A 22,399-nucleotide genomic window follows, 5' to 3' on the forward strand; every position below is an offset into this window, starting at 1 on the left:
CACAGTGGTTGAGCACTGGGTAGCAAAGCTGTCCGCAGCTTCTGCAACGCTGGTTTGATCCCCGGCCACCAGGCGAAGGCCCCACATGGCGCACAGACCTCTCCTGCCGCCGTAAAAAGGAAAAAAAAAAAAGATTTATTTATGCATACAAGAGATGGGGAACAGGCCAGAGGTGTGGGGAGTGAGAGGATTCACCAGAGACAGAGTGGGGAACAGAACAGGCAGACTGACTGAAATACACTGCTGAGGGGAGCAGCAGGCATGTCAGGAGAGGTCTGCTGCACCATGTGGGCTGCTCCCTGGCCGGCCCGGGATTGTATGCATGTATAAATTTATGCATGCTGCAGTGGCTGCAGACAGCTTCATAGGTTGCATCTTAACCCCTTGGGCCACCAGGGAGGCCTCTTCTTGATCATTTTGAATTTCTTTCCCCAACTCCAAATGAAGCTAGTATTCTTTCTCTGTCTTATGTATTTTTGAGGATCTCCGCATTCATGTGGCTTTCAGATGTAGTTCTGAGATCAAAGGGAATAACTTTATCTTCATTAGAGACCTTACCAGCAAGGGGTGTGGTTGATGGAATACCAATATGGATGAATGGCATGGCATGTATGCAAACAATAATAAAGGAATAAATTAAATATCTGCTATATAAGATATAACTATCAATGTATAAATACATAAAGGTATTTGAATATGTAATATATACATTTATAAAGTACTATACATATATACTATATAAAAAGTAAATTGACAGCCTATGTAAAAGGAGCTATACAGATACTTGATGTATGTCAATTACTTTCTCTGGGTAGAGGAACTAAAGATATTTTTAGCAGAAATGTATAACTTCTACAATCAGAGAAAAAGTGAAAAATATAAGACCATTCAGTTTAAACACATATGCACACATGTTTATCTTGGCTTGATACAGGGAGAAGCCATTCAACTATATGTTGATTCTTGTGGCACCTCACCCCAACCCCTAGGAAGAGGCTCATACTTAATCAGTCCAGTGTGTCAGGGTTGAGGCAGTTCCCTCCCCGATAAGAAATCTCCTCCTCGGGCCTTCCTGGTCGCACAAGGAGTTAAGAAACAACCTATGAAGCTATCTGCAGCCGCTGCAACACAAGTTCGATCCCCGGCCAGGGAGCTACCCCCATGGCACAGCAGACCTCTCCTGACTTGCCTGCTGCTCCCCTCAACAGTGTATTTCAGTCTGCCTGTTCTGCTCCCCACTCTGTCTCTGGTAAATCCTCTCACCCCCCACACCTCTGGCCTGCATCCCAGCTCTTGTATGCATAAATAAATAAATCTTTTAAAAAAAAGAAATCTCCTCTTACTCCCTTGTAGTATCTATCTCTCCTTCCTTCAAGCCTTCCCACTCTTTTGTTAGCTGTGTTCAACTCACAGTTCTAATTCCAGCCACAAGAGGACACTCTTACCTCGAGTTTCTAAATACTCTTCAAACCAGGTATTGTCTTGTTAGATTTGATGAAAAAAGTTCATTTTCTACATACAGGCTATAAATCAGTACATCCAGGGGAATCCCACTTCTATTTAAAATATTCACAGACCAGGAGGGGAAAGCGAGTCTTGGGGTGCTGTGGGCGGTGATGGTGGAAAAGCACAAGGGAAGATGGACTGTGGGTGCCGTGGTGGTGGTGGTGGTGGTGGTGGTGGTGGTGGTGGTGGTGGTGGTGGTGGTGGTGTTATAGGACAGCCCCGATATTGAACGGGTTCCTGGCTGTGGGTCCTCACCCGTGCGCTTAAAAGGGACTTATTAATACTCCACTACAGGCACACACAAAGGTTAATAAAAGGTTTATTTACAATGGAAAAGGAAATAAGAAAAATGTACAACTCAGGGAGAAAATAGGGAAATAAAGTCTTTACTGCGTCCTACCCGATCCGCCGACCTGGAAACCCAAAGTCACTCTCAGAGTTGGCCAGACGCTGCTGGCTGGTGGCGAGCCAAAATGGGGGACCCCCCCCAAAGCCCACGTGTCTGTCTTTATACCAAACCTGGCTGCTTAACCCCACCCTCAGGTCCCAGCCACCTTCCCTTTGGTGGTGATGGGATTTGGAGTTCCCAGTGTCTTTGGCTTTGGCCTGGGGTGGGGATGGAGTCCACAAAGCCTGTATGGAATTAGCTTTAGGACATCCTTTTCCCCCTAACATTCCCCCCTTTCACTTTATGCCACCATTTCCATGGTGATGAAGATCGAATATATGGATGTTGGGATGTTCCCCCTAACAGTGGTGGTGGTGGTGGTGGTGGTGGTGAACTACAAAAAGCACTATAAAAAAAGAAAATATTCATAGAAAAAGAGAGGATATATAATTGAATTCTTCATCTAACTCAACAAATATACACAGGGTGTTTATTATGCCAGCTATGTATTTCCACGCCAAACTCTTTTTCCAAACTCTAGACACTTGTATCTTTCTGCCTAGCAGACATTTCAGTTCAGAGAAAGAAAATAATGTAGAAACTCATCCAAAAGCACAACCCAACAAAAATACCATACTTAGCAAGACTAAATTCATTATCCCCTAAGCACCAGAAAGTTTCAGTCTCAATCGGAGGGTGGAAAATGGGGAGAACATAGAATTTTTTTAATAATAAATTTTATTTTTATATTCCCATACAATTGCAGCCCCCCATTCTGACCCCAATCCCTCCCCTCCCGCCCCGCCCCCTAAAAGTGTCTCTGGTTCATAGTTTTTTGTTGATTTTGATTTTCACTTTCTTATAGTTATTCATTTTCCTGGTCCCTTATTTAAGTTTTCTAGATTCCTGCTATGAGTGAGACCATCCGGTATTTTTCTTTTTCTTTTGGGCTTATTTCGCTGAGCATGATCCCTTCCAGCACCATCCATGTTGCTGCAAATTGCATGTGTTTATCTTTTTTGAATGCTGAGTAATATTCCATGGTATATATGTACCACATCTTCTTGATCCAGTCATCTATTTTTGGGCATTTGGGTTGTTTCCAAAGCTTAGCTATTGTAAACAGTGCTGCTATAAACATAGGGGTGCAGGTGCTCTTTGGAATTGATGTTTCTGTGTCCTTTGGGTAAATACCTAGGAGTGGAATTGCTGGATCATATGGAAGCTCTATGTTTAGTAGGTCCAGAAATCTCCACACAGCTTTCCACAGTGGTTGGACCAGTTTGCACTCCCACCAACAGTGCAGAAGAGTTCCTTTTTCTCCACAACCTCGCCAACATTTGTTGTTGCTAGTTTTTTTAATATGTGCCATTTTCACTGGTGTAAGATGGTATCTCATGGTAGTTTTGATTTGCATTTCCCTGATGACAAGTGATGTTGAACATTTTTTCATATGCCTGTTGGCCATTTGCATTTCCTCTTCAGAGAAGTTTCTTTTTAGCTCTTCTGCCCATTTTTTGACTGGATTATTTTCTTTGTTGTTGTTGAGTCTCATCAGCTCTTTGCAGATTTTTGTGATCAGTCCTTTATCATTAGTGTTGGGTGCAAAAATGTTCTCCCAGTTGGTGAGATTTCTCTTTGTTTTTTGTTATTGTCTCTTTTGCTGTGCAGAAGCTCTTTAATTTGATGTAGTCCCAGCTGTTTATCTTTGCCTTTACTATCACTGCTTTGGGTGATATGTCTGTAAAGATGTCTTTGATGTGCAAATCATGTAGTGTTTCGCCTATAAAATATAGAATTTTTTTAAATGATTAATATTTTTAATATAATAAAGTTGCACACATTATTCAATCCTAGCACGTATTTTCTGTAATCTTGTTGTGCCCAAATACTTCTTTACTCATGTCATAAGTTCGTAATAAATTGGATATCTAAACATCCCATAAACCAAAAGAAAATTTAATCTAAATAATTTTCACCTGTGAAATCAAAGTAAGTATCTCAGCCTAGGTTGGGAAAATAAAGTTGGAACCAACATCTTTTCTTTCTCGTTATATGAAATTTACACTCAAAATGAATTAGGTCAGGTTATGGCAAAAACGTGCATATATCTACAGAGATTTTTTTAGGCAATAGTTTGAAAGCATTTTACCAGAAAGTGACAGTGATTGCATTGATCCTAGTGAAAAGCATTTCGTTTCATTTGCATAAATTCGTATATGTTTATTTGCTTGACCTAGTAACAATTTAATGATATAAATATGGCCAACTAAAAATCACCCTAATTTTCAGATTGGCTTCCTCAAAAGAGTGATTAGTATGCTTTGATATTTGCAAAAACTTCACTTGGGATTACTATTTGTAATACTAAGTAAAGTTTACAAGATAATTTCTTTTTCATTAACTGAATATAACTGAATATAAAGTACATGTAAATATATGCATATAAAGTACATGTAAAAATGAAAAAATGAGAGAATTGATACAGAGAACCTGGAACTTATGGAGTAGTCTTGATTTTAGCCTATAAAAATAATAGAGCTCCTCTACTGCAATTGAGGGGATATGGATTGCATTAAAACCATTTCTTTTTTTTATTAAAATGACATTTCATCATAGCACTATGTATGTTTCAGGCATGCATCATTGAGAATTCAATATGTTTTATGCTACATAAGTTCACTATTTAAAGTTCAAATTATTTCTTCACCATATCAGAGAACATAGAATTTGATTCAAACACATCTGAGTTAGAACACAGAATCTCTTATTTATTTGTAAAAATAATTGGATTAATTGGTATTTCTGAATGGGAAGAGAAGACTGGGCATTTTTTCAAGAACATATAGACCTGATCCCTCTAAGCTGCCTCCCCAGAGGGTCTCCCACTCTCATGCTATCTCCTAAGAGCCAGGGTTCCTGGTTGAAGAGGGTTCTCTCCAGGGTCTTGGAAGCTCAATGCTTTCTGCTCTGGACTTGGGGAGGCAAGCCACTTCCTGCACATGTGACTGGGATACCAGCCTTGTGTGTTAGCACGGAGATGGTGAGGGCCAGAGAAGCAGGCCCCGGATGCTGCTAATCCTCCAGCACATATCATCAATGCCTTCAAAAGTATTGTCACACAGCTTGACTGCCCTCCTAACCCCCAAATCATAGACAGGCCTGCAGTGCACAGGAGTGTTCACACAGGGGGTGAAACCCCCTTTCTCCTGAGCTATGGGAACACATGCCTTTGCACTCCCTTTCCCTGGGGTCTCTGTGCCTCTGGGGCTGGGCTGACGCAGACATGAGAAGCACTGCACCAGGCACACACAGAGCTAAGTTACCACAGAACCATCCAGACAGGCAGGGGCTCAGTCAAGGCCCTTATGGGAGTCGGAGCAAAGGGGATAGGAGAGGGATGGGAGGGGACTGACTTACCTGAGGTCTAATCCCGTGGAGGGGACTACTTCCCTGGACTCTGAATGAAGGGCCAGCTCCGTCTATTCAACCCCAAGTTACCTGGTCAGGCCCAGGTCAGACATCTGCTTGCTCAGAGACTATCCCAATCATGGTTCTGTTAGGAACCCCTGGGTGTTATGTCCCGCCCAAGAAGGGCTGCCCCAGAGAGAAAGGGAAAAGGAGGGGAAGGCAAAGTGCTCTGACCTACAGTGGGGACAGTCATCATCCTACAGATATGTATGTCAGGACAGGTCGGGCCACTGCTTAGGAGGGTCTGGTGCCCGCTGCAGGCTGGAGCAGAGAAGCCAAAGTCAGAACCTCCTGGAGAGGAGTGGGTCTTGGGGGAGCCCCTCTACATCCTGCCTGGGCGGCACCCCTCTGGGCGCCAGGAGGATGGATTCATCCTGTCTTGTCCAACTGGCATAGGGTGCCTCTGGACCCACATCTCACTCCAGGTGGAAACCAGTACAAACAGTGACCATCAGGCTATTGCCCGAAACATGAAGATCCCCCAAAATGGCATATACAGTGAAAATGAAAAGTCAAGGGCACAGGGTTGACTTAATATTTTGTGAGCTAATTACCAAAGAACTTTGAATTTATATCTGATGCATTTTACTCATATTGGAAATAATGACATTATATAATATCAATTATGGAAAATACATCTTGTCATTTTGTCATCTACCTTCACCTTATTTCCGTATATGGTGTTGTTTTGATGCCAGAAATCTAGAGTTTAGCAGTATCAGTGAGGATGCTTTTAGTTCTTAAAAATGTCTTTCACCCTTTAAATTCTGATGCAGTGATCTGTACTTTCTTCTATTTATGACATAATTTATTCTTACTAAAGGCAGGAGACTATTGAATATAGCAGTGGCTTTCTGCTATACAGAAAAACAAAGTGGGTCTGGGGTAGAGCTCAGGTCTGCCTTTTTAATAAGAGAAACAGATATATATATATATATATATATATATATATATATATTTTATTTTATTTATGCATCCAAGAACTGGGGTGCAGGCCAGAGGTGTGAGGGGTGAAAGGATTCACCAGAGACAAAGTGAGGAGCAGAACAGGCAGATCGACTGAAATACACTGCTGAGGGGAGCAGCGGGTGAGACAGGAGAGGTCTGCTGTGCCATGCGGGTCAGCTTCCTAACTAGGGATGGAACTCGTGCTGCAGTGGATGTGGATATCTTCATAGTGCTGAGACTTAATTCCTTGCGCCACCAGGGAAACCCCCAAATATATATTTAAATAATTTTAATGTTGAATTTGGAGAAACAATCCCTCTCCCCACTTTGATCCTTTCGGAATTGCTAACCGTGCTTTCTAGAGAAGTGAACACTTATTGAAGCTTGTTTAGTCAATCAAGCAGAAATTAAAATTAATCACATAATTTAAAAAAATGAACCACCGTGTTTCTAGAATTAACAAGATCAGTAAAAGTCTTAGGTTTTATAAGGTTATTTTAATAGAGAAATCATAATATCTGATACACATATATATGTATATGCACATACATATATAGCATTTTAATGAATTATAAAGTACATTTGCATGTTTCTTATTGATGTGGGGTGGGGTTCAAGGGAAACGACCTAAGTCTTATTTTCCTCTTCAATTTATACAAGTTGAGCAAGACAGTTGAACTGGTAAGGCAAGGCTGCCCTTGGAAGCCCTTGGAAGAGAACCCACCGTAAGGCAAGTTAGGTAATTAAAACCGAAGTTATCCTTGGAGATTATTTCGGAGGAAGATTCCAATTCTGAATACACAGCATTGTCTGGCTCACAAATTTGTCTCCTAACCCAGGTTCCATGTTTGAATCCAGTGGAGAAAAGAGAGGCTTTCAGAAAAAAGAAAAAAAAAAACAACAGGAAGGACTATTTTGCTAAGAATTCTTTAAGACATTGAGGTTTAAGCAGAACTGGCATAGTATCCAGCTGGATAGGTACAATATTAAAGCTGGAGGAGGGACATTCTCTGTAGACCTATAGGTCATAGGGTTCAGCTTTGACCCATCATGGACTCCAGAGCAAGTGAGGCTTTGCACCTGGAGGACTCCAGCACTTTGACCTTGATGGAGGGGCCATAGAAGGAGCAGGACCCAGGAGAGCAGCTGTACCCAGTAGACTTGTCAGTATCCAAGGGAAGAAAAGAGCCGGACAGGGATAGAATGTGTCACTCATCTGTAATCTCACAGGAATTGTCTGAAAGCGTAAGTGAGACCTCCTTTGGGTACTATCCCCTATCTGGAAGGGAATTTAAAGTTTGGGGTCCTGCATGTGCAGGTGGGGGGGAAACAGTTCACAAGATCTTTTTATCTTACTGGGTTCCACAGCAGCCCTGTATTATTCCTATTTAAATGGGAAGAGAATGACCCTTAAATACAATTAGTACCTCGTTAAATTCTGCCTAAGAGGTTCAGAAGAAACATAGGATTAACTTTTTTTAAGTTATGACAAGTGTTTATTAAGTGCCACATTGTCCTTATAAGTTGATTAACAGTCTTTTAAATTGCTTTACATTTTTTCATTGTTGTGGTTTTTGTTGTTTTATTGGTTTTTTTTTTTTTTTTGGTTTTTGGTTTTTGTTTTGCAACATAAGTAAAACGTGTTTGTCTTGGAAAAGTGGGAAATTCCAAGAAAGCAAAAATGAAAAAATAAAAATCACCCATTGTCTTATCATACAGGTAGCCACTGTTAAGCCCCTGAAGTATATACACTTTAGTTTTTTCCTTGTATATTAATATATAAATATTTTTTTACAAAAATGGGACACTACATATACTTTTTGAAAATTGCCCTTCTCACTTCACAATATATAATATACATCTTTCCATGCAAATGGGTTAGATTTATGATTGAAAGAGGGAGACTTGCAGATGGAGGGAGGTGTCAATTTTAGGCCAGTTACAAGCGAAACACCTAAAATGAAGTCACGGCAAAACTGAAAAATTAAGAAGACGGGAAAGGTATTTAAGAAAATGCCAAGTTCAGGTGGCAACACTTATATCAGGCAAACTAGAAGTAAAGGCCCAGTAGTTAAATAGGATAAGGGCGGTTACGTCTTGCCTTCCAATGCATTATCATCAGTTTATTTCGTACTCTTTTCATCTCTTCCATCTCCTCTGCCACCTTTATCATCTCCTCGTTGCTTAAATTTCTACCATGGATGTCCCCTCTAAACTGCGGGCGAGAGCGGGCCAGCCTCTCCTTAAAGCTTCCTTCTTCCAGCTTGTGCTTCCCCACCCCGCACGGAGGCTGCTCCATGGGAGGGCGCTGCTCGAAAAGGTCCTTTCTGGAAAGGCGCTCCTGCGGAGGGCGCTCCTCCGACACGAGCATCTCGGGAAGGAGCTCGGGAAGCAGTTCCTCGGGAAAGAACTCCTCCTCCGAGGACTGCTCCTCCGATGACGGGTCCTCCAGAACCGGTTTCCCGGGAGAGGGAGGAGGAGGAGGCCGCGCCTCCTCCGTCTCGGGCACGCTCTGGGGCTGATCTTCGTTGTCTTGGCAGGATTTTTCCATGTTGAGAATGGTCTCCTTTAAGCACAGTTATGCACAGGAGACAGAAAGGCACAGTGGAGTCAGGATATTTGATGGCTGGACCGCAACCCGGCCACCGGTGCCAACGCCCGCCTCTGCGTGATCGGGGACCCCTACGCTGACCCAGAGGCGCTCCGGGCTCCTGGACCCCGCCGCGCCTGGCCCCCACGCCTCCCCCCACCCCGATAGCCGCCCCTCCTTCCCGAAAGCCACCATTTTCCCAGCAGGCCTTGCCATAGGCCTCTCCGCAGGGGCAGGGGCGGGGCGGTGGGGCCGCGGACTCCGCTCCCGTCAGCATCCTCCCGGGCACCCATCCCGGTCCACTGCCCACCCTTTCCCCGACCTGGACCTCGCCCGCAGCTTGCTCTCGGCCGTTCTGTCCTCGAGGTGCCCCGCTGTGCCCGGCAGACCTGCAGACAGACGCGAGACAGGGTAGGGGGCGGGGAGGAGGGACGGGCTGACTGCCACCCACGCCCCTTTCCTGGGCACCAGCCACCACCCCCACGCCAGGCTCTCTGGTTAACCCCCACCCCATGCCCCCTGTCTGGCTGCGCGCTGCGGCCCTTTGGCAGCCCCCCTCGCAGCCCCCCTTCCCCGCAGTGTTCGTCATTTCTTTTCAGGCGGGGGATGGAAGCGAAGGATGACTTGGAGACAGGTCTCAGCGCGTCAGTCTCCCTCCCAAGGGGACATCCCCACCCCCACAACTCACCTTCCTCCCCACTCCCCAAGACCACCATTTTCTGCACCGAAAAGTGGGCGCGGGGGGCGGGGCCGGGCTTAGGGAAAGGCCTGGACTCTCTGCCATCCGGACCCCGAGTGTCGAGCAGCAGCGGCTGCAAAGCGATTTAAGGGAACCGAGGGAACTTACTTCCTCTGTTTCCCCCTCGACCGAAGGGCAATAGGGAGACGCTGTCTGGACATGCAAAAAGGACCAGGACGTGAAGGACTTGGGCAGACATAGGCTCCTGGTCACGTGAGGGCCGCGCGTCACCGCCGAGCTCAGATCCCCAGTTACCACTTTGACCGGCGGCCGTGCTGCTGCAACCTGCGGGTGTTTCCTGACGCACAACACAGCGGGCACCACCACTCACCTCTCTTTGTTTATATTTGCTTTTTCCTGGTTACCTGTCTTGGAGCTTAGCCCCTCTTCGTCTCTGCGGCTTCCCCCATACCGCCTCTCTCCCTCATTCTCCCTTCCTTGGCCTCCAAGGCCCAGTATGTCCCTACAGTGCTCATCCTGCGCTGAAATTTAACTGTTTCACCTTAATGAAGTTTTGTCACCTGCCGTCCTTCCCAGCTGTAATCCACATACCTAACCCCATGGTGTCCATTTAGGCTCTGTCAACACGGTTTTCATCTCTTGTCACTTTCATGGGAGACAATCTTTTACTTTCCAAGATTTCAGTATTTTTTTTTTTTTTTTTTTTTTTATAGAGGCATGCTTTATCTATTTGTTTGCTGGTTTGTTTGTTTTGTCTATACATGCACTGGGCACAGTCAGAAGCGCGGGAGGGCGAGAGAACTCACCAGAGCCAGAGCGGGGAGCAGAGCAGGCAGAAGGACCGAAGTACACTGCTGAGGGGAGCAGCGGGCGGCAGGAGAGGTCTGCACGCCATGTGGGACCCTCCTCCGGTGGCCGGGGAGCAGCCGGGGATCGAACCGGCGCCACAGAGGCCGCGGGCAGCTTCGCAACCCAGCGCTCAACCGCTGCGCCACCGGGGAGGCCCGATTTCAGTATTTTTAAAAAAGATTTATTTATTTATACATACAAGAACTGGGGTGTAGACCAGAGGTGTGTGTGGGGGGAGGGGGTGACAGGATTCACCGAGGCAGAGTGGGGAACAGAACAGGCAGACGGACTGAAATACACTGCTGCGGGCAGCAGCGGCAGCGGTTGAGTCAGGAGAGCTCTGCTGTGCCATGTGGGTAGCTCCCTGGCTGTGGCTGGGTCATAGGTTGTGTCCCAACCCCTTGCGCCACCAGGGAGGCCCCGATTTTAGTATTTTTTTTGACCCCAGACCTATATCACAAAAAGAAGCTCCAGTCTAAATGAGTAGTCATTCAGTTTTAGCACCCCATGCATAATTAAATTTGTAAATTATGGAAATAGAAAACAACAAAACATTTTGATTTTCAAAAACGAAAACACATTTGTCCATCTAAGTACAAATAGTCTGAAAGCCTATCTTATATGGGGGCATGGGCAGTGGCATTATATATAGCATATATATGTTTATGTCCCTGTGTGTGTGTGTGTGCACACACTCATCAGTAGTTACTCATAATAGAAGGAAGATTTTGCTGGGGCTTTAATTCCTTAACCAGCCACTTCTTGCTGCTGCTGGCTGAGAATGTTTATATTCATTAAATCAAGAATTATTTGGGTCCTGGGACTGCTAGACCCCAAAAGATGGATGCATAGCAGGGGACATTCAGTATTAAACTATGCAGTAATTTTATTGACCACACTGTGCACACTGTAGCAGGATTAAAATCATGCTAACATACTCAGTTGTCATTGCAAGTGCTTTTCCATCAAATGGTGTTTTAAGATCTTCAACCTAATGCTTACATTTTAATTACATCAGCCTGGATGCTATTTTATCCCTGGGGGTCCATTTTCTTCTAGAAAGCACACTATACTTCTCTCTGTATTTTTCACTTTCAGGGTGGGTAGCCATCAAGTCTCCGTGAGGATCTTTAGATTGTTTCTTCAAACCCAGGCTGTCTAGTAAGTTTCCAAACAAATTCATACCTGAAATTGCCGTTCAAAGAACTTTTTATCACTTTTCTCCAACATCAAATTTTCTTTGTGTTGAGATAACACTTAGATGGATTTGTTTACTTTTATATATTTTCCATAACTATTTTGTAAATTTTTCAGTGATGGGTGTATTTTTAACCAATTTTCATGATACTTTGTTCTTTCCACTAAGGGTTGGCTTCATCATTTTATAGTTTCTTTTCAAGTGGAGTCTCTTTTCATTCATTTTTTCATTTCTGTCCATTCCCCCTCCCTTAACATTCTGTGATGGAGGACTCACTGTCTTAAAAGATACCCTGTTGAAATTTCAGACAGTTCTAATCATTCGGAGTACTTTATTCTTTTGTTGAACTGAAATCTACCTCCCAATAGTTTATACACAGTGGTCCTGGTTTTTCCCTCTCAACAGCACAAAACAAATATAAATTAGGAAAATGCCTTTTACCCTTGATAGCCTGAAACTACAAGAGTTAAGGTTCTATTTCTTCTTCCCATCTTTGAGACACACTGAGCAATCTACTTGATCTTCTGTGACTCAGTTTCCTCATTGACAAAATTAGAGGCATAATGGTACCTATCTCTTAGGATTGGGAAGAGTAATAAATAAATGAGCAAGCATATGGAAATGACCTGGAATAGTGCCAAGCACATAGAATGCACTCTAGAAGCCTTAACTATAATAGTAGTAGTAATGTAATAGTATGGCATAGTGCTAATAATACTAATTATCATTCTTTTGTGATTAACATTAATTGAATACTTATGTCAGGCACTGCACTAAGCACTTTTAATATGCTATCTCATTTAATCCTTAAATGATGATATCCTTTTTAAAAGATTATTTATGCATATAAGAGCTGGGGTGTAGGCCAGAGGTGCAGAGAGTTGGGGGGAGGTGAGATGATTTACCAGAGACAGAATGGGGAGCAGAGCAGTCGGATTGACTGAAATACACTGCTGAGGGGAGCAGCGGGTAAATTCAAAGAAGTCTGCTGCACCATGTGGGTTACCGCCCTGATTGGGGATTGAACTCATTGCTGCAGCAGCTGCCAATAGCTTCATAGTGTTGGACTTAATCCCTGGTGCCATGAGGGAAACCCCTAATTGATGATGTTCTTACCAACATTTTTTTTAGGTTTAACTTCTCCTGTTATTTCAGCTCTTTCTAATGTGATTTTTTTTTCCAGTTACCACACTACATGGCCGTGTATTTGTAATTATCTCTGAAAATATTGAATATTCTGTGTAGTGTGGCATGGAGGGACCTTATCAAACCCCTCATTCTAGAATAACCTCCTGTGCATCTATAGATGAGTCCTAAGATCATAGATTTTGTGACTGCCATATCACACATTTGAATTCACTTTTAAGCTGCAGTCAACTGACACGCTCAAATCTGTTTCATACATCTCTGTTAATGCACCTCCGTAAATCATTTTATTTTAATTCAAATACAGAAGTTCTGTTTTTCTGGGTTAAATTTTAGTTGTCTGGTTAGATTCACTCCCTCATCTTTGAATCCAGAGCCTATTCAGTTTATTAGCTACAAAGTGTTCACTGAAATCACGCTATTTGTACTAAATAAGATGATAAATTCAGCAAGCTCAGGAAAGATCTAGGGGAGATTGCATCAGAGAGCTCTACTTCCTTTTCGCTATTGGGTGTGGCAGCCAGGAGTGTGCCTGGCAGCCAGGAGTGTGCCTGCCAGCCAGTTCCCCTCTTTTCCACTCTCCGTGTGACTTCTCAGAGTGGAGATATTTTCTAGTGCTGCTGGCAGAAAACACAGTTGCTGCTGAATGCTCCCAAGCCAGCATAAATTAGTCCTTGGTGAGAACTTGGTAAACATGGGGGCAGACAAGGGAGTTATGAGGAATTAGTACCAGGAGTAGAAGAATGAAGACAGTAACTTCCTATTTGTTCTGTGTCTTCCTGACAGTTGCTGATATGGAGCTCATTTAAGAAAAAGTGCTCTCAAGAGGGAATAAGGTGGAGTGGTTCTGCCATGGCAACAAGCCCTTGTTATAAAGGAATGTGGTCTGCCACTTTGTACGTGGTTCAGGTGGGGACTGTGCGATTATTCTTCTACTGGATTGGATTTGATACTGGTAATTTAGGGTCCTGTAAGGGCCTGCTGCTTGGCTTATTGTGGCCAGTGAGGGTGTAAGCCACAGGAACTCCATTTTAAAAGTGAGATAGCTGGGCCTCCCCGGTGGCGCAGCGGTTGAGCGCTGGGTTGCGAAGCTGCCCGCGGCCTCTGCGACGCCGGTTCGATCCCCGGCTGCTCCCCGGCCACCGGAGGAGGGTCCCACATGGCGCGCAGACATGTATGTATGTATGAATCAATCAATCTTTAAAAAAAAAAAGAAATATATACTCTCAGGGCCTCCCTAGTGGTGCAAGGGGTTAAGTCTCAGCACTATGAAGCTATCAGCACCCACTGCAGCACGAGTTCCATCCCCAGCCCACATGGCGCAGCAGACATCTCCTGTCTTGCCCGATGCTCCACTCAGCAGAGTATTTCAATAGATCTGCCTGTTCTGCTCCCCACTCTGGCTCTGGTGAATCCTCTCGCCCTCCGCCCCTGCACCTCTGGCCTGAACACCAGCTCTTATTTGCATAAATAAAGAGATCTTAAAAAAAAAAGTAATATATACTCTCATGTCGCATTGCCACTTTTAAATCCCATCTCAACTACTTATTATCTCTTTTGCCTTGAAAACAACTTGCAACCCCCCCATAGCCTTAGCTATCTCACTTTTTTTTAAAGAATTTTTTTTATAGAGGCATGTTTTTATTTATTTGTTTGTTTGTTTTTGTTTATACACGCACTGGGTACAGTCAGAAGCGCGGGAGGGTGAGAGAATTCACCAGAGCCAGAGCGGGGAGCAGAGCAGGCAGAAGGACCGAAGTACACTGCTGAGGGGAGCAGCGGGCGGCAGGAGAGGGCGCGCCATGTGGGGCCCTCCTCCGGTGGCCGGGGAGCAGCCGGCGCTGTAGAGGCTGCGGGCAGCTTCGAAACCCAGCGCTCAACCGCTGCGCCACCGGGGAGGCCCGAGAGTATATATTTCTAATCACTTTGTAAAACATCCTGGGCAGTGTGCTCCAGGCACATGCTTGCTCAGCCAGGGAGGGCAGGCAGCACAGGCTTTTCAGGTGGCAGAACTAAAGGTACCAGAAGGCAGGACAGCCAGGCAGACCAGGGGGAGAGCAGCCAGCCCCTGGCAGCTGTTGCCGTGACAACAGTCTCCAGGGACGTGGCCTTGGGGGTGGGGGGTTCTGAGGCAGCCTTGGGGGAGTTTTTCTTGTTTTTCTTGTTCAGGGATTCCTGTTTCCTGGTGAGGCTGCCCTTCTGTGGCAGGCAAAGTGCTCCCTCCATCCCACAACACCTTTACAGCATGTTTGACAGAGGCCAGCTTTCACTTAGCGGGGTCTGTCTGCCAGAAGTTGAGGGATTCTGCTCTGCCCTGCCCAGAGGTCCCCTGAGCTGCAGCTGCCCCTGATAACACCCATGGCAGTCCTCTGCTCCCCAGGTCCTGCTGTGGACTGGCTGCAGCAGGCTCTGTCCAGTCTGTGGCTCTCAGACTCTCCTCCTGCACCAGGACCCAGGGGTGAGCCCACACACACCCCCACCCCAAACAAGCCCTGAGAAACCAGGGACTCTGAGGTAGCAGCTCAGGCTGCTGGGCCACACAGGGACAGGGAAAGGTCCTGGGCTGGGGGCAGGTGGTGCCATGCCCTGGGCTGGGCAGGACTCATGCTGTCCCTGTCACAGGAGGGCTCCCTCTGTTTGTGTCCTTCTCCTCCCTGAAAGGTGGGGGCATGGGGTGTGGGAGAGTGACTGAGGACCCTTCCAGCTCTGCTCCATCCTCCACAGTGCCCTCCACGGTGAGGGGGGCTGCTCTTAGGAGCTCCATTTGGCCTGAGTGGGCACGGCTCCAGACTGTGGCTGCTGCTACCTTCCCCAGAATCCAGGTAAGCTCAGAGCAGGGAACTCAGAGCTCCTCTTAGGCTGGACTTCCCTGCTGGGCTCCCACACACTCACAGCCCTCCTCTTGGCCCCAGGGCCTCTGAGAACAACCTTTAGAACAACCCCAGTCTGAGGTCTGGGTGACGGAAGTTGGGACAGAGGAGACAGAGTCACAATCTTGTTTATTTGATTTAGCGAACTTATATTTCATGAGTGTTTGTTTTTGCTTCTTTTTGTATTCACTTGATGCATGACTCAGTCAGTTGTCCTGGAGGATCTAGGTAACAGAGTTTGGGATAGAGCCAGGGTAGTCTATGTAATTTATGGGGCCCTCGTTGAAAAGCGATTTCAAAAGTGCTGTTGCAGGGCAAAATGAAGGGCATCCCAGAATCCCAAAACTGTCCGCTCTAAAAACTATAGGTTCTGCCACCCACTACATCAAGGCAAATTTACTCTAGTGCAGTGGGCTGTTGATAGCGCTGAGACTTAACCCCTCGACCACCATTGAGGCCCAGAAGTTTGTTTTTTAATAGACATCATTAAAAAATGTTTTAGATTTAAAGAAAAATTAAGAAGATGGTATAGAAAAATCCCATATACTCCTACCCAGTAGCATCTTACATTGTAGTATGGTACATTTGTTATAATTAATGAACCAGTATTATGTCACTAAGCCTATACTTGCCTGAAATGTTCTTGTTTTTACCTAATACCCTTTTTCTACTTCTGGATCCCATCAAGGATCCCACATTACTTTTAGCTTCATGTCTCCTTAGATTCCTCTTGGCTATGACAGTTTCTCACTTTGTATAATTTTGATGACCTTTATAATTCATAGTCAAGTATTTGTAGATTACACAGCTATTGGGATTTGTCTGGTGTTTTCCTCTTGAGTTAGACTGGAGTTATGGGTTTGGGGGAGGAATATCCCAGAGATAAAGATCCATTTCATTACATATCAAGGCTACATACTATTAATGTGATTCATACCACTGATGTTGAATTTGACATGATTTTTATTAATGTTATTCTAAGTAAAGGAAAAAAATTTAAAGTATTAGCTTGAATTATATAGTTCATCTTTATGTTGTATAATGCTAGCTTTAAATGCAATTACAAGAGCATTTGACTCATATGGAGAATCACCAAAATTACATAACTCATATCTTCTAGCTTGTACATGCATATGTATTTCCTTTTTTTTTAAGATTTTTTAATTTATTTATACAAGCACTGGGTACAGTCAGAAGCGCGGGAGGGTGAGAGAATTCACCAGAGCCAGAGCAGGGAGCAGAGCAGGCAGAAGGACCAAAGTACACTGCTGAGGGGAGCAGCGGGCGGCAGAGAGGTCTGAGCGCCATGTGGGACCCTCCTCCAGTGGCCGGGGAGCAGCCAGGGATCGAACTGGCGCTGCAGAGGCTGCGGGCAGCTTTACAAGCCAGCGCTCAACCGATGCGCCACCAGGGAGGCCCTATATTTCCTTCTTAGCAGATAATGGAAATGCTACACAAAACTAACTCATCTGTTTTTATTTCAGTTCTTGATATGTGCACAGTCTGTAAACATCTTCTACCATTGTCTTGCTGATGAATAAGGAAGGATTAACAGGAAAAGGAACTGTGGGATGTGTTTTCCTTTCTCTTCTTTGTCATCATTTTCAACATAACTGGTTGGTGAATACAGGAAAGTGATACATATAAGAAAAGATATGGCTTGGTTTCTTGGTGATTTGTGATTTTTATAATGTGATTCTGTGTTTGTAATAAGTTCTCAATGGAACCAAAAGGGGGGGGGCTCTCCTGGTTATCATTAATCATAGACGTAATTTGCTTTTATTTGTTCTGAATCTTGCTGAAATCCCATGTATCGAGGGAGTTTTGTGCTCACGGAGCATGAGGAATATAAGCGGGGCAGTAAGGATGGCACACACATATATTGTTGTACCTCCTTTCCTATTAATTTGCCAATACCACACTGTCTTCATTTCTGCAGCCTTCCATGAAGGCTCAAGTTTAGGTTTAAGTCCTCCAATATTGTTCTTTTTCAAGATTATTTTGACTTTCATAGATCCCATGCATTTCCTTTCAAATTTTAGAATTAGCTTATTGCTTTTCACCAAAAAAAGTCAACTGGGATATTAATTGGAATTACACTGAATATACATGATCACATGTTTGATAGTATTGAGTCTTTGCTACATGAACATGGTATACTTTATCATTTTTTTAGATCTTCCAAATTACCCTCAGTAATTTTGTAATTTTCATATATTTCATAAAATTTATCCCTAATTCTTGTGTTTTGATGTCATTACAACTCAATTCACTTATTTTTATAACTAAATTCTAGTAGGGCATTCTTTTTACATTCTCATGCTATCCCTGCAAATAAGGGCATTTTTATTTCCTTTCCTATTTACATACCTATTTTCCCTTGCCTTGTTGTACTAACTAGGATTTCCATTATATTGTTGAACAGCAGTGGTGAGAACACACATCTTTCAGTTTTTCATTCTTAAGTATGTCAGCTGTGGTTTTTTCATAAATGCCTTATTTCAGCCTGAGGATTTTCTTTTCTGTTCATAATTTCCTGAGAGATTTTATTATAAATGGGGGTGATTTGTCTTTTATCAAATGCTTTTTCTATATCTGCTGAGAGATGGTCATAATTTTCTCCCTTATTATGTTAATATATTGAATTACATTGACTTTTGAATGCTCAACCAACTTTGCTTTCCTGGGATAAACCTTATTTGGTCATGATGTATTTATAAAGTTTTTATAGATGACTGGATTCAATTTCCAAAAATTTTAAAAGAACTTTTGCATTTGGGCCTCCCTGGTGGCGCAAGGGGTTAAGACACAACCTATGAAGCTATCCGCAGCCACTGCAGCACAAGTTTGATCCCAGGCCAGGGAGCTACCCACATGGCGCAGCAACCTCTCCTGTCTCACCCGCTGCTCCCCTCAGCAGTGTATTTCAGTCTGCCTGTTCTGTTCCCCACTCTGTCTCTGGTGAATCCTGTCACCCCCCCCAACCTGTACCCCAGTTCTTGTATGCATAAATAAATAAATCTTTTTTAAAAAAAAGAACTTTTGCATTTATATTCATGAGGTATATTGGTCCTCATTTTCTTACAATGTTTTTGTTTTAGTATCAGGATAAATCTGGCCTCATTATACATAGAATAGACTATTTCATCTACTTTCTGAAAGAGTTTGTTTAAAATTGTTATTTCATCCTTAAATGTTTGCCAAAATTCACTAGTGAAGACATCTGGGCCTGGAGTTTTCTTGGAAGGTTTTTAATAACAAATTGATTTTATTTCATAGACATAGGCAGTGGCACGCTGGAGCTGCCTTGTACCGGCTAATGAGAGCTGATTGTTTTCATCTCTGAACAAATCCTTATTCAGTGATGTCACATTGATAGACTGAAAATGGCTGTGGTTTATACCATGGAAATTAAATAGGCTTACGAATCAGGGGCTTTATTTTCTTCCGGAAACCTGGTGGCTAAATGCTGCTTTTTGTGTGCAGGTTTTCTATTTACTTTTTGAGTGAATTTGGTAATTTGTGTCTTACAAGGAATTTGACAATTTTATCTATGTTACTGAGTTGATTAGCATAAAGTTGCTCATGTATTTCCATCTGTCCTTTAAATGTTTGGAAGATCTGTAATGATGGCCCCTTTTCATTTATTTTAAAAAAAGTTTTATTGAGATATTATTGTTCCCATACTATACAATTTACCCACTAAAAGTGTACAGTTGAGTAGTTTTTTTAAAGATTTATTTATTTATGCATACAAGAACTGGGGTGTAAACCAGAGGTGCAGGGGGGATGAGAGGATTCACCAGAAAGAGTGGGGAGCAGGACAGGCAGATCTACTGAAATACACTGCTGAGGGGAGCAGCAGGCTAGACAGGAGAGGTCTGCTGCCCTTTGTGGGTTGCTCCCTGGCCAGCCAGGGGATCAAACTTGTGCTGCAGTGGCTGCTGATAACTTGATAGTGCTGTCTTTAACCCTTGCACCACCAGGGAGGCTCCCAGTTGAGTAGTTTTTAAATACAGTTGACCCTTAAACAATACAGGGGTTGCTGACCTCCCTGCATAGTCAAAAATCCATTTATAACTTCTGACTACCCCAATATTAAGCTATAGTTTTCTCTTGATATCTGCAGGGGTTTGGTTTCAGGATCCCAAGGATACCAGAATCCTTGGATGCTCAAGTCACATATAATTGACCCTTATATCTGCAGATCCTGTATCTGCAGATTCAACCAACTGACATCCCCAGTTTGTTGAATCTGTGAATGAAAATGCAGGAATATAAAAAAAAAAATTCACTTAGAAATGGCCCTTGCAGTTCAAACCCCTGTTCTTCAAGGGTCAACTGTATATTCAGAAACCTGAATGACTATCACCTCAATCAATATTAGAGCACCTTCAACTCAAAAAGAAAGCCCATGTCCTTTAGTTATTCAACCCTCATCCCCATCCCCAATATCCCCAAGCTTGGGCAACTGCTAATCTTCCTGACTATGGATTTGCCTATTCTAGACTTTTCATATAAATGGAATCATGTAACTTGTGGTCTTTTGTGACTGGCTTCTTAGCAAAATGTTTTCAAGATCTGTCCATGTTGTAACATGTAACAATAATTTATTGTGTTTTATGACCAAATAATATCTCATCATTTGGATATGCCAGTTTTTTTTTAATCCATTCATCACTTGATGGACGTTTGGATTGTTTTCACTTTTTGCTATTATGAATAATGATGCTATTAACACTCATGTACAAGCTTTTTTTTTTTCCTTGAGTATATAAGTAGGAGTGGAATTGCTGATTCAAATGGTGACTGTTGAATATTTAGACTCATCAGTTTCTTCAAAGATTTACTCAGGCATTCTTAGAGGGATTGCATGTAATCTGTAGTTCAGTTTGGGATTTATTGCCATTTTAACAATATTAAGTCTTCCAATCCATGAACAATCCTTGTACTTTCATTAAATTTGGCCCTGAGCCTCCCCAGTGGCGCAGCTGTTGAGCGCTGGGTTGCGAAGCTGCCCGCAGCCTCTGCAGCGCCAGTTCGATCCCCGGCCACCAGCGAGGGTCCCGCATGGTGCGCAGACCTCTCCTGCCGCCCGCTGCTCCCCTCAGCAGTGTACTTCGTCAGTCTGTCTGTTCTGTTCTCCGCTCTGGCTCTGGTGAATTCTCTCACCCTCCTGTGCTTCTGACTGTACCCAGTGCTTGTATAAATAAATAAATAAATCTTTAAAAAAAAAAAAAAATTTGGCCCTGAGTATTTGTTCTTTTTGGTGCATATTACAAATGAATTTGCTTTCTTAATTTTATTTTTTTGGATTGTTCATTGCAAGCATGTAGAAATAAAAATTAATGGGCCTCCCCGGTGGAGCAGCGGTTGAGCATTGGGTTGCAAAGCTGCCCACAGCCTCTGCAGCGCCGGTTTGATCCCTGGCCACCAGCGAGGGTCCCAGATGATGCACAGACCTCTCCTGCCGTGCCCGCTGCGCCCTTCAGCAGTGTGTTTCATCAGTCTGCCTCTTCTGTTCCTCACTCTGGCTCTGGTGAATCCTCTCACCCTCCCGCTCTTCTGACTGTACCCAGTGCTTGTATAAATAAATAATAAAAAGAAATAAAAATTAATTTTGTATATTGAAATTGTATCCTGCCACCCTTCTGAACATATTTATTAGTTCTAATGGTGTTTTCAGTGGATTCCTTAAGGTTTTCTATATAAAACCGTGTCATCTGTGAATAGACATAGTTTTACTTCTGTTCTCTTTAATCTGGATCTCTTTTATTTCTTTTAATGCCTAACTTCCATGGCTAGAACTTCTAGCACAATAGAAGTGGAGAAAACAGACATCCTTATTTTGTTCCTGATCATAAGGGAGAAACATCCAGTCATTCACCATTAAGTATGTTAGTTGTGCATTTTTCAGAGATGTTCTTTGTCAGGTTGAGAAAGATCTAGTCCTAGTTTGTTTTGTGTTTTTATCATGAAAATGTGTTGGATTTTTAAAATGCTTTTTATGTGCCCTTTGAGATTGTCATATGATTTTTGTGTTTTATTCTACTGATATGGCATTTTATATTTATTTCTGAATGTGAAACCAACCTTACATTCCTGGAATAAATCCCACTTTGTCATGTTATGTCATTCTTTTTATATATTGCTTGATTCATTTTTTAGTATTTTTGGAAGATTTTTGCATCTAATTTTATGTAAGATATTAGTTTGTAATTTTGTATTTATTCTTCTTTACATGTCTAGCAGAATTTAGCAGTGAAGGGCCTCCCTGGTGGCTCAGGTGTTTGAGCGCAGCACTGTGAAGATGTCTGCAGCCTCTGCAGTGCCGGTTCGATCCCCGCCCGCCGGCCTCAGAGCAACCCACATGGCATGGCAGACCTCTCCTGTCTCACCTACTGCTCCCCTCAGCAGTGTATTATTTCGTCAGTCTGCCTATTCTGTTCCCCGCTCTGTCCCCGGTGAATCCTCTCACCCTTCCGCACAGCTGGCCTGTACCACGGCTCTTGTAAAAATAAAATAAATCTTTAAAAAAAAAAAGAATTTAGCAGTGAAGCCATCTAGGCCTGGACTTATCCTTCTTGGTAGCTTTGTCTTTGTTAATTTATTCCCTTTACCATTATAGAAGTGTACAGAATTGCTATTTCTTCTGGAGTCAATTTTGGTAGTTTCTGTCCATTTCATCTAAATTATCAAATTTATTGGCATATAATTATTCATGGTTTTCCTT

General features: G+C 43.4%; 1 protein-coding gene and 1 long non-coding RNA gene across 2 annotated transcripts; one reads left to right on the forward strand and one right to left on the reverse strand.

Moving 5' to 3' along the window:
- Positions 1-6,798: 6,798 nt before the first annotated feature.
- Positions 6,799-9,879, reverse strand: TCEAL1 (transcription elongation factor A like 1). The gene is made up of 3 exons (XM_037512165.2): positions 9,751-9,879; positions 9,226-9,292; positions 6,799-8,879 (listed from the first exon to the last, which is right to left on the reverse strand). Exons 1-3 carry the CDS (start codon positions 9,801-9,803, stop codon positions 8,385-8,387), a joined length of 615 nt encoding a protein of 204 aa, XP_037368062.1. The 5' UTR covers positions 9,804-9,879; the 3' UTR covers positions 6,799-8,384.
- Positions 9,147-20,864, forward strand: LOC119246006 (uncharacterized). The gene is made up of 4 exons (XR_005125443.2): positions 9,147-9,314; positions 11,551-11,613; positions 13,583-13,705; positions 17,151-20,864. It is a non-coding gene; the product is annotated as an uncharacterized LOC119246006 (long non-coding RNA).
- Positions 20,865-22,399: the final 1,535 nt, after the last annotated feature.

The sequence above is a fragment of the Talpa occidentalis genome, unplaced genomic scaffold (assembly GCF_014898055.3).
Source record: "Talpa occidentalis isolate TD23 unplaced genomic scaffold, MPIMG_talOcc4v2.1 talOcc4.15, whole genome shotgun sequence".
In the NCBI taxonomy this organism is placed as follows: Eukaryota; Metazoa; Chordata; class Mammalia; order Eulipotyphla; family Talpidae; genus Talpa; species Talpa occidentalis.

Coding starts and splice junctions, on each gene's coding strand:
- TCEAL1 (XM_037512165.2), bottom strand. CDS start 9,803: ATGTCCAGACAGCGTCTCCCTATTGCCCTTCGGTCGAGGGGGAAACAG. Junction 9,293..9,750: donor TCGAGGGGGAAACAGAGGAA/GTAAGTTCCCTC, acceptor GTCTGTCTGCAG/GTCTGCCGGGCACAGCGGGG. Junction 8,880..9,225: donor AAGCTGCGGGCGAGGTCCAG/GTCGGGGAAAGG, acceptor CTGTGCTTAAAG/GAGACCATTCTCAACATGGA.